Source organism: Myotis daubentonii, chromosome 2 (assembly GCF_963259705.1).
Source record: "Myotis daubentonii chromosome 2, mMyoDau2.1, whole genome shotgun sequence".
NCBI classification, from domain to species: domain Eukaryota; kingdom Metazoa; phylum Chordata; class Mammalia; order Chiroptera; family Vespertilionidae; genus Myotis; species Myotis daubentonii.
Window position 1 is genome coordinate 39,438,797 of NC_081841.1, and position 16,286 is coordinate 39,455,082.

The following is a 16,286-nucleotide window of genomic DNA, read 5'->3' on the forward strand; positions in this document are numbered from 1 at the left end:
TAGAGTAGTGATGATAAGGTTTCAAAGAAATAAGGAAATAGATGAAGGCTCACTTGATAAATATGGAATAATAAGTTATTTTATCTATTTTGAACAAAATGACACTTCATCCTTGAAAAATACACTTTGAAAGTGGAATGATTTTTGATTTACTGAAGCTGACGGGAGGAACCAGTCATTTCAGATTATTTCCAGTAGAGATTGTGCTCTGGGTCTTGGGAACTACTCAAGGACTCAGTCAAATTTGGGAATAAATTACTGGAGGAGTTAAAGATGTTATATTTAAGATACTTAAAATGCACAAGAAATTAGAATTGAGTCTTTGAAATTCTTCTAAAAATATTTTAAGTAAAAGAAATGAAACAAATTACAGAAAATTTGAAATACACTAAGAAAAACAGAACTTATAATTCAACTACTCAAACAGAATCATTAATTTTTATATATTCCTTTTTACTTTTATATTCCAATATGCTTTCTGCATAGAAATAATTTTATCATACATTTTTACATTATATTTTTCTTTCCTTTTTTCAGGCTTGATCACTGATGTGGGTAAAAGTGAGAAGTTCCCCCAAATCCATCCCCACATTACCAAGAAAACACAATTTGCCTGAAAAGTTACCTGTACTTTGGTCAAACTGTCAACAAACACTTGCTAACTGCCTTTATGAGCGAGGCCCTCGATGGTGACAGGGTGGTGAGAGAGACAGACACAAGTCAGTACCTGCTCCTGTGGAGCTTCTAGTCCAGTAAGAATGACAGATGATTAAAAAAAAAACATAAACAATAAAGTATGAGAAGTACTATAACAGGGTCAACACAGGCTGTTATGAAAAAAAAAAAGCAGCAGCAGGACATAAATGAGAAAAGGGGTAGAGGAGGAAGAAAGAAGAAAAAGGAAGAAGAAGGAGGAGGAAGAGGAGAAAGGGGGGGGGAGAGGAGGGGGAGGGGGAGGAGAAGAAGAAAAACTAGGCAGAAACCTAAGCATAAGTACAGGTGTTAGTGAGATAAGGAGGCAGAAAGGACAACAGATGCAAAAGCTCAGAAGACAGAAGACAGAAGTCTGAGGAACTGAAAGTCATTGTGGGTGGGGAACAGGATGCAAGGTGAGGGGAGGGGAGAGAGGACGCAGGAGAAATAATTAGGGGCTGGGCCATGAAGGGCTTTGGTGAGTCACATTAGAAGTCTGGAGAGGGCAACGGAAGCCTCTGAAGGTTTATAGCAGGAGGGGACAGAATTAGATGTGCCTCTGGGCTCATCAACCTTCCTGCGCGGAAAGGCAGCGGTTTTCAAAGGGGTCCCAAGGAGGTGGCAAGAACGCCTCAGAACCTTGGGGTCATCTCTGTCTTCTCTCTCGCTCACACCATTATCCAGTCCATCAACAAAGACCACTAATGCTACCTTCAAAAATATATTCAGAAACGAACTAGCTCGTTCTATCTTCACTCTTACTACTCTAAGTCACATCTTCTCTTGCCTGGTGACTATTTAACATTCTGCTAACCTGTCTCCTGCTTTTGCCTTTGTCCCCCATAATCTAGTCCCCATATGTAGCTAAAGTGATCCTTAAAAATGTTACATTTTGTCACACTTCTCAAAACCCTGCAATGGCCTCTCATCTCGCTAAAAACTGCAATCCTGCCCCACATGACTTGGCCCCAACAACTTCTCTGCCTTCATCTCCCACTGCTCTCTAGCTCACCTACTCTGCTCCAGCAACACTAGCCAGATTGCTGTTCTGTGACACACCCAGCCTGCTTTTGCCAAAATTTGCTATTCCCTCTGGCTGCAATCATCTTCCCCTAGGTATCCACATGGTTTGTCCCTGTAGCAGATTGTATTTCTAAAAACGGCTCTCAATTTTTTCTAGTTCCACATGCTCTTCCAGAACCTTGCCACTCTCCCAGCAAGTCTGGGTGGGCCGTTGAGAGTGCCAACATCAAGGACCCACCGACGTTTTTTGTAAAGATTCAGATGAATATTTTAGGGTCTTCAGGCCACATGGACTTTGTTACAATGACTCTACCACTGTAGTGTGAAAGCAGCTGTTGACAAGATAAAGGAATGGGTAAGACTTTGAGAAGGGCCGAAACCGGTTTGGCTCAGTGGATAGAGCGTCGGCCTGCAGACTGAAAGGTCCCAGGTTCGATTCCGGTCAAGGGCATGTACCTGGGTTGCGGGCACATCCCCAGTAGGAGATGTGCAGGAGGCAGCTGATCGGTGTTTCTCTCTCATCGATGTTTCTAACTCTCTATCTCTCCCTTCCTCTCTGTAAAAAAAAAAAAAAAGAGAGACTTTGAGAAGGGCAACCCTGCCAAACCCTATCTAAACTGTTGATTTATAAGCAAAATAATAATCCTGTTTTAAATCAACAAGCTACAGCCTTTTGGCCTGTAAGTAAAATGTTACTGGAACACCATCACATTTATCCAGTCCAGCACTCTCTATGGCTGCTTCTGCACGACCATCTCTCTCTCCCTCTCTCTTTCTCTCTGAAATCAATAAAATAAATATATATATACATACATACACACACATATTTTTTTTTTTAAAGATTGTAGGAAGAATAATTTGAATCACTCTAGGCCCAGGCTAAACTCAAGCTTGTTTAGCATAATGCATGGCACATTTGTTGAATGAATAAGAAAAATAAATTAATGAACAAGAAAACAAACAAAGACAATAGCTGGGGAGAACAGGACCAGACCGACTTCATCTCCTGATTCAGTCTGTAGTTATCTTTTTACCTCAAGTAGGCCATAAAGAAACATAGTGACCTCTAAAGTCAACGTCAAGATTTAATTTAATCAATAGGCTTTCCTGACACCAGAAACCACAAAATTACAGCTTGAACTGTTCTTGAACAACTGCCAAATATTCCCTTAAGGGTTTGTAGCTTTCTTGAGCAGACAGTCAAACATTTATAGAGAAAGCTTGCCAGAAGTTGTGCTCAAAGTAAAGAATGACTTTCTTATGCTACATATAACAGATGTTAAGAATTCTTAAATTCTCTTCCTACAAAAAAAAAGTAAGAATTATATTTCTAATCTGAGAACCATGAACTAGAAAATGCTATTGCTTTTTCATTTTTAAAAGTAAGAATTGTTGCCCGGCCGGCGTGGGTCAGTGGTTGAGTGTCGACCTATGAACCAGGAGGTCATGGTTCCATTCCCAGTCAGGGCACATGCCTGGGTTGCGGGCTTGATCCCCAGTGGGAAACTGGGGGGGTGGGGGGAGGAGCTAGCCGATCAATGACTCTCATCATTGATGTTTCTATCTCTCTCTCCCTCTCCCTTCCTCTCTGAAATCAATAAACAAAATATTTTTTAAGTAAGAATTATTATATGAATTGTCAGGTTTCTTTATTGAAATTTTTAACTTATTTATTGATGAGAGAGAGAGAGAGAGAGAGAGAGAGAGAGAGAGAGAGATTGAATAAGTCATTATTCCACTTATTTAAGCATTCATTGGCTGATTCCTATACCTGCCCTGACCGGGGATGGAACCTACAACCTTAATGCATCGGGACTCTAATCAACTGAACTATCCAGCCAGGACATCAGGTACATGTTTCAGAAAATCTGAGATAGAAATCAAGATACTCACTATGGCATTCAACAATCTCTTGTTACTCCCTAATATTGATATATACTAACAATACCCCCTGCCCCATACCACTCTCGCATAATAAAACAACTATTGCCCAGATTGCCACTGGAAATCAAAATTAATTTAGCAAAAATGGGCTCACAATGTTGTGTACATCTCCTGGTTTGATTGACCAAATGTCCTTATTGTCCCTCTGGACTCTTTAGGAAGTTTGGCTAGAATTTGAGTAATTCCTCTTTCTCTTTTCCATCATTCTATGATTCCTATGCCCTCTCTCTTATTACCCAAATAAAAGAGAAATTACTCAGAAAACTCTGAAAGAGTTGGTCAGTTTGCTTTGCTTCCTACTTTCCTCCTTTAATATTATTTTATAACATGTATTGCATTAGACCTTAATAACTGAAAGACAAGTATAAAAATAATTCCTACCTCAGGGAGCTCACAGTCTAACAGGAAAAACAGGCACAGTGTAAACCAACAGTTACAAAATGATGTGATCAGTGCTGCTATGGAGTATGTTCACGATTTATAGAAATAGAGAAGAGAGAACACCTAACTACGGCTTAAGGGACGGTTTTGCACTAGAGATGACATCTGAATAGACAAGGATGGGGAAGGGAAGTATTGTAAGCAAGTAAACTTTCCTTCATTTACTCAGTGATGTGAATCCCTACTATGTGCAAAGTGAGGGACATAGCAATGAATGAAAGTGTTCCTGGCCTAGTGGTGAGATGCAGAGTTATAGCAGGAGACATAAAGTTGAAAACTAACTACATAATAATTAACTGCAGTTGGGATAAGTGCTACAAAAGGTACAAGGTGCTAAGGGAACCTGACTGAATGTTGGGAAGGTGGTGGAAGGTGGTCTAAAATGGCTTTTTTGAGGAAATCACATTTAAGTTGAAGTCTGAGGGGTCAATAAGAATTTACTACGTGAAGAAGAGCCTTCGAGAGGACCAACAGCTTAGGCGGAAGCTACAGTGTGAGGAACGGAAAGGACAGGAGCAGGAGTCCAGGTAAGAGAGCTTGGAGATTTGGACTATGGTGGGTGTCTAGAAACAGAGAGAGGTAGATACATAACTAACTGCCTAGGAGGGAGGGTGAAAAAATGAGAGCTTTTAAGGATGATACTAGATTTCTGACTTAAGTAACTAGGGAGAAGGTTGGACTGACCAAGGTTGGTGGGAAGATTGTGAATTCAGTTTGGATGTGCTGAGTTTGAGATGCCAGTGTGATAGTATTGCTGTGATGTTTAAGAAAACGAGTGGGCTACCCCAGTAATGACTGGATTAGAATCCCATTCTTATGAGTTTACTGTGAGACACAAGCTTAAACTTGGGTTAAAATGAGTGCTTACTTTCATTTGAATGTCAAACCTATTAATGTAACTAAGGGTTATCCATTTCAAATTCTTGCTGAGTCTGTAAAGCATATATAGTGCCCTTTTCTTTTTGGATCTTGTAAGATAGGCATCTGAATAGGTTTTTTTTCCAGCCAATCCTTTACTCTTTGCTCATCATTCCATTCCACCCTTCTTCGTTATTAAAGTAAATAATATATTGTAAATTTAGAGCTTTACAGATTGTAAACTTAGAGCTTTATAATAGTTGTTACACTTTTATTGCCGGAAATATCACACATCAGATGTTTCATTTAGGATATACAAAACAGAATCTTTATACTTCATATAACTTGCTTCAAAGGTATTGACCATATTTTCTTCCTAACAATTCCCAGATTCACTACATTTTTTAAAGTATGTTTTTATTGGTTTTAGAGTGAGAGGAAGAAAGAGAGATAGGGAGAGAAAAAGAGAAAAAGGGAGAGGAAGGCGAGAGAGAGGGAAAGAGAGAGAGAGGGAGAGGGAAAGAGAGAGAGAGGGACAGGTAAAGAAATCAATGTGAGAGAGAAACATGGAGTGGCTGCCTCCTGCACCCACTCTTACCAGGGATTGAGTCCACAATCTGGGCTTGTGTCCCGACTGGGAACTGAACCAGCGACCTTTTGGTGCACAGGACTACTCTCAACCAACTGAGCCACACATTCTCCAGGATAAGATCTATCTCCTAGAACGCTGCATAAACAACCTGGGTGCCCATACAGAGGACTGAGAGAGATCTGAATGGGGGGACATGTCTACGGCCATACCACCCTGAACGCGCCCGATCTCGTCTGAATGGGGGGACAGTCAGGAAAACTTCAACTCTTTTCGCAATGCTTTGCTTTAGGAGGAAAGGTGCGGGCCTGAAGCAAATTGTCAGTGTTGACATGAGCTCGTTCTGGGTGGTGCGTATACGATTGTTGTACTGTTCTCTGTTTTATGATACTTCCATTCCCCGCCGCCCCCATAAAAATTTCTGAATTAGCAACCAAAAGATATATAAAAAGCAATTAATTCAGAAACAATTTCACCTGTCACTGATATCTATTTTCTATTATATTTGCATTGCACTCATACACGTGGAATTTTTTTATTTAACGAAGTTCACTGCTTTGGGGTACTTAATTTCTGTGTGAAATTAACCTTATTTCAAAGCACCACTGTTGCTTGTTTGAGGAATGACTGATACTACAGAAGGCGGTGACTCACTCCTTGGAGTGGGATTTTGCTAAAGGCAAGAACAAAGCTCTAGACACAGACAATAGTGTGTGTGTCTGGGAGGGAGGGAGGCCTGGAGGTGGGAGGAGCGGTGTGGAAGGGGTCAATGGGGGGGGGGGAGCGGGGAGGGAAAACATCTGTAATACTTTCAACAATAAAGATAAATCTTACAAACAGAACAAAGCTTTATACCTTTTGGTGGGAATAAATTATAGCTTCATACAAATGCACTTACTAATAAATCAAAGAGGAAATTAAGGGCAGTAAATCTATGACCCAAATGCAGACTAGTTTAATGGGATGCTTTTCAGAGATTTTCAAGGAGTGCCAGCAAATCCCTTTAGATTTGCAGCAATGAACAAAATGCTGTGTGGTGCTTAACCATCAAAATACACACATATGTGTTTATTCTTCAGAGGGAAACTTGCTGCTTACACAAAATAACCTCAGAGGCAAGGAGAGAGGAAAAGAGCAAAGACAGAGCAAGGAAATGAATAATTAATTTAAAATTCATTTTTTGCAGATAGAAGCAAAAGCCATTCAAATGACTAAAAGAAAACACACACACACACACACACACACACACACACACACACACACATCAGTGTGATATTTGGTTCCAATAAAATAAATTGAAAAATATCCTTGAGTGGTTCCAAATGACTGTAGGTTTATATTGTAGTTAAGACCCTAGTTCTGGACACCATTCTAATTTCTCACAGAGTAATTTATACTTTGAAATATCTTACTAATTTAAGCGGATCAAGTGTTATAATCCTTTTACATTCTTGTCCATTTTCCCATTGCTTTATTTTGACACTCTTTTCTTTACTATTTTCCCATTAATTTGCTGACATAAGCAGCTGATAAATTATTTTTTTGTCACTGCTGCTTGTTGGCTATTTTAGTCAGAAACTTGTCTGTAATTCTCCAACTCCCATAAATACAACAATTGTGTTCTACTTTGTATCTATAGTTTTGTCTTCACCAAACAGGAGGCTGGGCTCCGCATTATTAACTTCCAGTAAAATGGCATCTCTGGTTATTTTGGTATTGGGTGACAGTTTAGAGAAATAACTGCACTGGATTCTGTGAAGACTTAAAGTGCCAGGAGGCTTAGGCATCTGTCCTTAGAAAATTACCACGTTAACTCCCTGCTTGGTGCAAGCCCCAGACTGGAATGGGTTCACTGTGATATAGAAATACCACAAAGGTCCAATGTGACCCATATCATCTTAGTGCAGGTCAAAACTAAGTTGCATAGTTTTTCTTTGGGGGAGACAGCATGGGGGGGTGGGGAGTGAGCTGGAGGGAAAAATGATCTGGATTTAACCTCTGAGACTCCCTGCATAACTTTGGACAAGTAACTAAACCTCTGCAAAATATGAGTTAGGGTCCTCACTGGGTACATGCAAGCATGTATGTGAAAGTCACATACATGAAGTGTCTAGCAGGCATCTACTAAACATTAACTTCCTTCCCTTATAGTAACAGGGTCTTTTGGCTCTACCTTTAAAATAGTAAAAAAACAAAGACAAAATAACCCATACTGATTAGTGTCTCAGTCCACCGTTAATCATTTCAGTGCCTGTCATGCCTGATCTCTGATTTGCTCACTTTGGGGCCCCCTGATTTTTATAATCACAGAGTACAAGGGGGTCTAAAATATTATCCAGGCTTCTAAGCAGGACCCTCCCTAATTTCACAGATATCTCACTTTTAATCCATTCAAATGATTAAAAGAAAACACACACACACACACACACACACACACACACACACACATCAGTGTGATATTTGATTCCAAATGACTGTGGGTTTATATTGTAGTTAAGACCCTAGTTCTGGACACCATTCTAATTTCTCACAAAATAATTTATACTTTGAAATATCTTACTAACTTAAGGGGATCAAGTGATATAATCTATTTACATTCTTATCCATTTTTCCATTGCTTTATTTTGACACTCTTTTCTTTACTATTTTCCCATTAATTTGCAGATTCCTAAATGATCTGCAAACTATGACCTACTTAGTTAGGCCCAAGAATCTCTAAAGGGACTTAAAATCACCACTGGTAATGCACGACATTCATTCAAAGTCCTTACAAACAAATTCCTACTGTCTGAATGATGCACTGAAGGGCCTTTCGCTCTTTACTCTGTGACTATGGCACATTACAGGCCTATCATACAACATTCCCTGAAATATGAGAACTGTAACCATATTCCTTCCATCAGGATTCTTTCCAGGAAAACAAAGTATTTTCACTGTTTATCAAAGCCATCTATGTGTTTGTTAATACAAACTCACAACACAGCTTAATAGTAGGAAAAGAAAATGGTTTGGAGGGTCCGCTGCATATAATTATTTGCTATGGTGACCCTAGACAAGTTACTGAAACTCTCTGAGTTTAATTTTTTACATCTATAAATGAGTATATTATCATATAAAAATGTATATTTAAAGAATTAAATAATGCCCTCGCTGGTTTTTCCCAGTGGTTAGAGCACCAGCCCTTGGACTGACGGGTCCCGGGTTCAATTCCAGTCAAGGGCATGTACCTCAGTTGCAGGCTCAATCCCCGACGGTGGTCAGGGCACAGGCGTGATACAACCAATCAATGTGAGAAAGACATCTTACATCAATGTTTCTCTCTCTCTGTTTCTCCCCCTCCCTTCCCTCACTCTAAAAAAAAAAAAAAAAAAGATAAATTGAAAAATATCCTTGAGTGAGGACTAACATACATACATACATACATACATAAAATAATGTAAGACATTCAAAATAGTCACTATTGTCATCTCAGTAAAATAAAAAGGCTAAAAAGGAAAAGAAACATACATACCATATTCACTGCATCTTGATCAAAAGGGTTCCACTCTATATTCTGAGGATAGTGGGCCAGAACCTTGGATTTGAATGTTCTTCTCAAAGGACTCTGGTCAAAATTTTCACCTATATCAAATAACAATTAGTTGACATCTAGAATTTCCTCAAAAGCATGCCATAGCTTTAGTTTTATTTTGTAGCCATACTGACTGATGGTGCTGAAATCTAATTCAATTTCTACTTCTAACAGTCTGCACCGTAAAATTCTCAATGGACAAATGAAAAAACAACAACCAACCACCTGTAATAAAAGGTCTGCATTGAAGACTTTAGATTCTGAATTTTAAAATCCTGGCTAGACAACTGATACTAAAAGTCAGATATGATATAATCCTTGCCGTAACCTAATTATTGTCCTCACTGCAATATGTAGTGATAAAAATATCTATTTGGAAACATTTAATTCATTAAAGAAACATCCTGAATTAAGCTGATCATACCTCTTACAATCCTGAAATTTTGTACATGGACAGACCCAATGCTACAGTACTCAAAAAAGGCAATGGGCTTAAATTTCCACAAAATTCTCTGGTAAACGTGACTGCAACTCCAGGCTTTTACAAGAATTAACAGAATTAGAAACATCATTACTGAGTTGTCTAGTTTAGTAGACAAAACACACTAAATACACTAAACTCTGAAAAGAAACAATCTATTCTAAGCCAAATTCATCACCTGTCAAAAATCTGTAAAGAAAAGTAGACTAGTCTTTGATTGTTATATATAAGAAAATTTAATAATAGCTGTCAGCTCAGCTCTTCGATCAAATTAACTCCCATGAGACCTGTTACCTACAAATGCCTTAGTTTCATAAACTATTTTAATGTGGATGGATCTTTAATTCTCAATGTCAAAAAGTTGAGATTGAGAAAGTAGAAGACCTTGGAGTAACATTATTTTTTCTCCTGTGTTTTCTGTACTTTTAAAGTTTACTTTTTAAGTGCAAAACATGAGCTGTTATATCAAAAGATAAATGCCAGTTACCAGTATATGTACCAGTAAAAATATCATAAAGCAACTTATGAGTCACACTTGGACATGTAGTCAGACTCCATTTCCATTTTTCATAAAAATATTAAGATATGAATATTAAAACACCTTTTAGTGCAAAACAGATCACAGAAGGAGAAAAAGCACACTCTAAAACAAACATGTCAAACTCACCACAACAAATATTTTTGCAGCCCATTCAATATAATGGTATGTAAGAAATGTTTTAATAAAAATTTCGTAACTTAGTTTTTACAATAATTTATACATAATTATAAATAATGTATAACAATAATGTTATACATAATTATTAATAACAAACTACAATGTTCGCTAATGACTAGATTACTATAATAGTGTTGCATTCATTTCCCTTACACGTCTTATGTGCAGGCCCACCATTTCTCTCCACTAATACTAGCAGCGAAATTTTAGCAGCCGATGGCCACGTCATTAGTCTTGGACTGACTTGTTTGGTGTGTGCTACAGGAAATATTTTACTTTTGGAGAACAAGAAAAATAGGTTTATTTGCGTTACGCTTATTAATTTGTGCAGTTATTCAGTGTCTGGTAAGTTAATGTTCAAGAAAAAATATTAATTTTTATTAAAATGTTCTATTATCTTATGTTAACGACTACTCATTTATTTCAGCCCTTTGTATTCAGCATGTCTCTATCAAAATAAACCTACGTTTCTATGAAAATTGAAGCTTTTGTTTTTTTTGCGGCCCACATAAACTTAAACCTTGTTTATTTGGCCCGTGTTACCCTTTGAGTTTGACATGCTTGCTCTAAAATCTTCCTGGAGATTGCAATATAGTATCCAAGAACTTTTTTGAATAAAGGCACATAATTTAAATAGACTTGCTGCAAGTAACCTACTGTTTCTAATTTGAACCCTTGGCTAATGATCATTTTCCTTTGGGTTTGTTCCTCTTACTTATTTAGGCCAGCACTTCATCTTCCTACCCCATGTTTCCATCTTTTAAGAGATGGAGTAGAGAGTTTTCACTTCAAGAAGACAAAGGTCAAAGGCATCCCTAAGGCAAGTTATCCATTTTTGCACCATGCTTCTAAGGGTCTGTAAACATCAAAAAGTCCACGGGAAATAGTCCATGAGTCAATGTGTCTGAAGAAAAGAGTCAGGGCTCAGAATGGTTTATTTCAGGAGGATGAATGCCATCTTTAAGCTAATATTATATTCTAGATTAGTCACTTCTTCATTTTAAAAAAAAAGGTTACTTTTTACTTCACCTCAAGTCAGAGAAAAAAATAAAACAGACACTTTCTCCTGGTTCTAAAGGTCTATCTGCTGACTGTGCTATTGACACAGCAACAGGATAGCCTCAGAAATAAACAGCCACCAAGAAACGCTCTCCTTCGCCCACCCTCAAATTCCCAAAATGCTTGTTTTTATTATCCGTGAATGTAAATAAAATATGAAACACTGTGGGGCATAAGAAACAGCACATTCGCAGGACAGAACTCCTTGAAACACTTACCTTTTAATGATTCCTGCCTGAGTTCAGTTAAAATAGTAACATTATCCTCATTCATATATGAAGTTATTAATGGGACAAAAGATAAATCAGAAAAGTCACGACAGTGCCATTTTCAATATAATTGTTCTGCTCACTAAGGAACACCACACCCTCTTGAGGCCCAAGTAATCACCAGAAGAGAGAGAAGGAAAACCACCTCCAGAGAGAAAAAATTTCACAAAAACAAACCCCAAAAAACTCATGAAACAGAAACCCAAATCTAACAAAAGAAAAACAGAATCATCGCCATCATCACCACCACCACCACCACCACCACCACCACCGCCGCCGCCACCACCTCTCATTAGATTGCCCAAAAGGGGGTGGGGGCAATAGGAAAGATCATTGCTATATAAACAGCTGTCTTGGCAAATATTATTTTGAAGGAAATTAGGGGAATAAACAACTACAGAGAAATTCTGGTGACACTGTTAAGGATTTAGAAATGAGTGGGTTCAGCTATTCCTACTAGTACCAGTCAGAGAAGCAAACCTGGAGATGCCTTTTGGAGATGTGAGATGGGGGAATAACCTTATCTTCCCATTCTGAGCCCAGGTTTCAATAAACCTCTAACTTAGAATCTATTACTAGGACTTGGCAGGAGAAATGAGTCAGTCTAAGAATTTGGATTCCCAGGAACTAGAAATTATATGTAAGCATCCTTGACTTAACTTAAAATCCACCTTCAAACATTATCCTGAAATGAACAAGGATTGTAAATTTGTGCGAATATTAATACCCCCCACTACAACTACATAAAGACTTAATTTCAAGTAATCTCCTCCTAAACCTAGCTGCAATTAAGCTTTTCCCCCTAAAAAATAGGACATATCTGCCAAGAGAGCTTACAGGCTCATGAATAATTTTTTTCAAGGTTTGAAGCAAAGGCAATCTTTAAAAAAAAATTAAGATGCAGAAGAAAGAATAGAAATACAAAACAATACCTATTTTTTGCCTGAGCAAAACTGAATAAACAAACAATTACGATGCGCTTGGGTGAATTAAAATAATGATTTCTAACACCTCAACTTTTTATTTTTACCTGAGGTCGTATTTGCAGCATCTTGGCTCCTGCCATGACGATCTGCTTCTAGCCATTGGTACAAAACTACATAATGTAACAGAAACAAAAAAGCTTTATGAACAAACAAAAAAGCAAAAAATTTGACTGTGAAGAATGGAAAATGAAAATAAAAAAATTAAACAAAAGCAATCAACATGAAACATCAACATCAATGGAATATAACTTCACACTAATAGTATGCAGCTTATAAGCTAGTAATAAGAAAGGAAAGAGAATAGGTAATTATATTTTACTAGAGGCCCGATGACGAAATTTGTGCAAGGGCCTTGGTCCCAGCCCCCACCCACTGCCGCCGTGGGCCTCTGCCGCCTCTGCCGCCTCTGCCTCAGCCCCCGCCCGCTGTGGCTTTGTTCGGAAGGACGTCCGGTCTAATTAGCATATTACGCTTTTATTATTATAGATTGAAATAAGTGAAATGCTATTTAAACATCTATAACTGTTATTCAAATGGGGAAAAGCACACATTCTTTTCTTAATAGTAATTTGAAGAGAAATATCAGGAGAAAGCTTATGTTTCTACTACAAGCCCGGTGCATGAATTTGTACATGGGTGGGGTCCAGCCAGCCTGCCCTGATTGGGGTGATCAGGCTGGGCCGGCCGGCGGGGTGGGGGGAGAGGGGCTGTGGGCAGTTGGCTGGCTGGCCCCGGCCCCGATCGGGGTGTGGGGGGCCAATCGGGGGTGAAACTGGCTGGGGAGAGGGGCCACGGGCAGTTGGCCAGCTGGCTCCGCCCCCTGGTCAAATTCCCAGTTGAACTCCTGGTTGAGGGGACAATTTTCATATTAACCTTTTATTATATAGGACTAGAGGCCCGGTGCATGATTTCGTGCACAGGAGGGGTCCGGCCAGCACACCCAGATTGGGGCCGAGCCGGCCGTGGGGAGGGGACGCGGGAGGTTGGTGGGCCGCCCTCACCCCCTGGTCGAATGGTCAAACTCCTGGTCCAGGGGACAATTTGCATATTACCCTTTTATTATGTAGGATAGTCTGAGATAACAAAATATGATAGTATGACTAAGTTAAAAATTATATCCCAACCTCTACACACCTATCAGAATGGCTGCAGTCCAAAAAACTGACTCACTGACAAGTATACAAGTGACAGAACTCTCATAAATTGCTGGTGGAAATTCAAAATGGTACTCAGCCACTTTGGAAGACAGTTTGGCAGCTTCTTACAAGGCTAAACATAGTCTCATCATATGATCCTACAGCCTCAGTATAATCTGGAGAAAAACATCAAATTCCAAGAGGAGAAATCTACAATCTACCTCATGAATACTTGTCAAAACTGTCATGATTATCAAAGACAAGGCAAGTCTGGGAAACTGTCACAGCCAAGAGGAGTCTCGGAGACATGACGACTGACTGAGTGCGGTACATTAGCTGGGATCCTCCAACACAGAAAGGACACTAAGTAAACACTAGGGAAATCTGAACAGAGTACAGGCCTTAGTTAATACTGTATCAAAATTGATTAATTAATTGTAACACATGTATCATACTGCTAGAAGATGCTAATGATAGGGAAAACTACATGTGTGGACGAGGGGTGAGGGGTGTAGGAAATATGTACTATCTCCATTTTTCTGTAAATCTAAGACTGCTCTGAAAATCACATCTGTTTTAAAAATTACATTCTAACCTTTCAGGTAAGGACAGAAGCATATAAGTATATTCGATATTTTAAGAAATCTACCTTCTGTAAATCACTATGCAAGCATAAGCTGAAGTTTGCTCTGTACCAAGATTCCACTTTAATCAACTCTCCTCATAAGCACTTTCTACGAAGAAGTGACAACTTTAGGAGGAAAGTTTACTAGAGTGAGGACCAGGCTATGAAAGAATCCACACCAGAGCTCAATAACTGAGCGGCGCTAACGAGTGTGAGGGCAATATTGGGGGGATGAGAGGACATTGGGGGGATAAGGATACATTTGTAATATCTTAATCAATAAAGGGAAAATAAATTAAAACAAAAACAAAACAAAAAACCCTTCTGGACGCCAGGCTGATGGAGGTCAGCGGTTGAGCGGTGACCCAGGAGGCCACTCACTGGTTGATTCCCAGTCAGGGCACATGCCGGGCAGCTGATCGATGATGTTTCTCTCTCATCGATATTCCTCTCGATATTCCTCTCTTTATCCCTCTCCCTTCCTTTCTCTAAAAAAAAAAAAAAAAATCAATGAAAACGTGTTTAAAAAAACTGGGGGGGGGGGGCGGGCTGGAAGGGGTCAATGGGGGGAGGGGGGACACATAATACTTTCAACCATTAAGATTAAAAAAAAAAAACAAAGAAAAAAAACCTTCTGGATGTTTTTATGGGTTACCTAAATGTCTACAGCTTTTAGTCATCTTTGCTGAGATGTCAGAGTCTCCTTTAAAGAGTCCAACAATGCAGGGTCCTCAAGGCTGGGGGAAGCTGCCTACGGGCTCCGGAACTGGCGGAGTAAAGGAAAGACTAAAGGCACCCTGAAGTCACCAAGGAGGTTATTTGGATCCTTAGGGGCAGTCAACTGACCTCCACCATCAGGGACAGAGGCCCAAAGCAGACAGACCTGGGAACAGCCCCACACATCCCCCGTGTGACGTCCCTGGCTGAGGGTGCCCTGAGGCACACAAAGTCATCTCCTCCAGGACTCTGCACTCCTCTGGGAGGCAAACAACTGGTACTGGTATTGGCATGAAAGAATTCAAGAAGCACCGCACTCATTAAATATACAGTACAGGTGTTTCCTCTTTCTAGTTTGCAGGAATAATGACTACTCGTTAGAGGAGAGCGGAGTAGTATTAGAACATGACACAAAAATCTCCCCATTTGGCCCCAGCTGGTTTGGCTTACTAATAGTGGATAGAGCGTCCGCCTGTGGACGGCAGGGTCCCAGGTTCGATTCCAGTCAAGGGCACATGCCCCGGTTGCGGGCTCAATCCCCAATGTGCGGTGTGCAGGAGGCAGCCAATCAATGATTCTCTCTTCTCATTGATGCTTTTATTTCTCTCCCTTTCCCTTTCTCTCTGAAATCAATTAAAAAATATTTTTTAAAAAATCTCCCTGTTTGGAAAAGCAAGCATCACTCTCACAAAAATGAGACACAAAGTAGGGAAAATAACCCACTAACCGGTCTAACAGAACAGGCTCTCATCTGAAACCCACTGGGCCCTGTTAATGGGAAAACTCCTGGCTGTGTTCAGGGTATCACTAGGAATATTACCATTCGTTCCAATTACTTCAAAGAGCTCTTGTTTCTGATTTCATCAGAAAAAAAGAAAAAATAATAATAATGAAAGTCGTTCCAGGTCCATCTGCTCTGACCAGTGATACAGAGAATTGTAAGCAATGACGTTTGAATGCCGAGCATACCCCTCTCCTCACTGTGGCTGGGAGCATGAGATCTGGCCTTTTGGTGGCTCCATGCTTCCTCTAACTGGCACTGGGAGTGGGACCCGACCCCAGCTCCCGGCTCCTAGCTCCTAGCCGCTGCTGAGGGTTTCTATAGCCTGTGCGTGAGGCCGCAGGCAGAGAGGGATCTGTGAGATGAGTGAACTTGGAGCTGCTTCTCAGCCAGGC

General features: G+C 39.7%; 1 protein-coding gene across 4 annotated transcripts in view; it reads right to left on the reverse strand.

Moving 5' to 3' along the window:
• The window catches only part of DENND5B (DENN domain containing 5B), a 178,238-nt gene that overhangs the window by 87,196 nt on the left and 74,756 nt on the right, over positions 1 to 16,286 (reverse strand). For 2 of the 4 annotated variants that reach the window (XM_059682492.1, XM_059682496.1), the window contains exons 2-3: positions 12,677 to 12,742; positions 9,060 to 9,169 (exon numbers count right to left, since the gene is read on the reverse strand). The exons of 1 other annotated variant lie outside the window; for it this stretch is intronic. In XM_059682492.1, the coding sequence (XP_059538475.1) occupies positions 9,060 to 9,169; positions 12,677 to 12,742 (176 nt within the window). The remainder of the gene's footprint in view (positions 1 to 9,059; positions 9,170 to 12,676; positions 12,743 to 16,286) is intronic. One more of the 4 variants, XM_059682493.1, reaches the window with a different exon arrangement.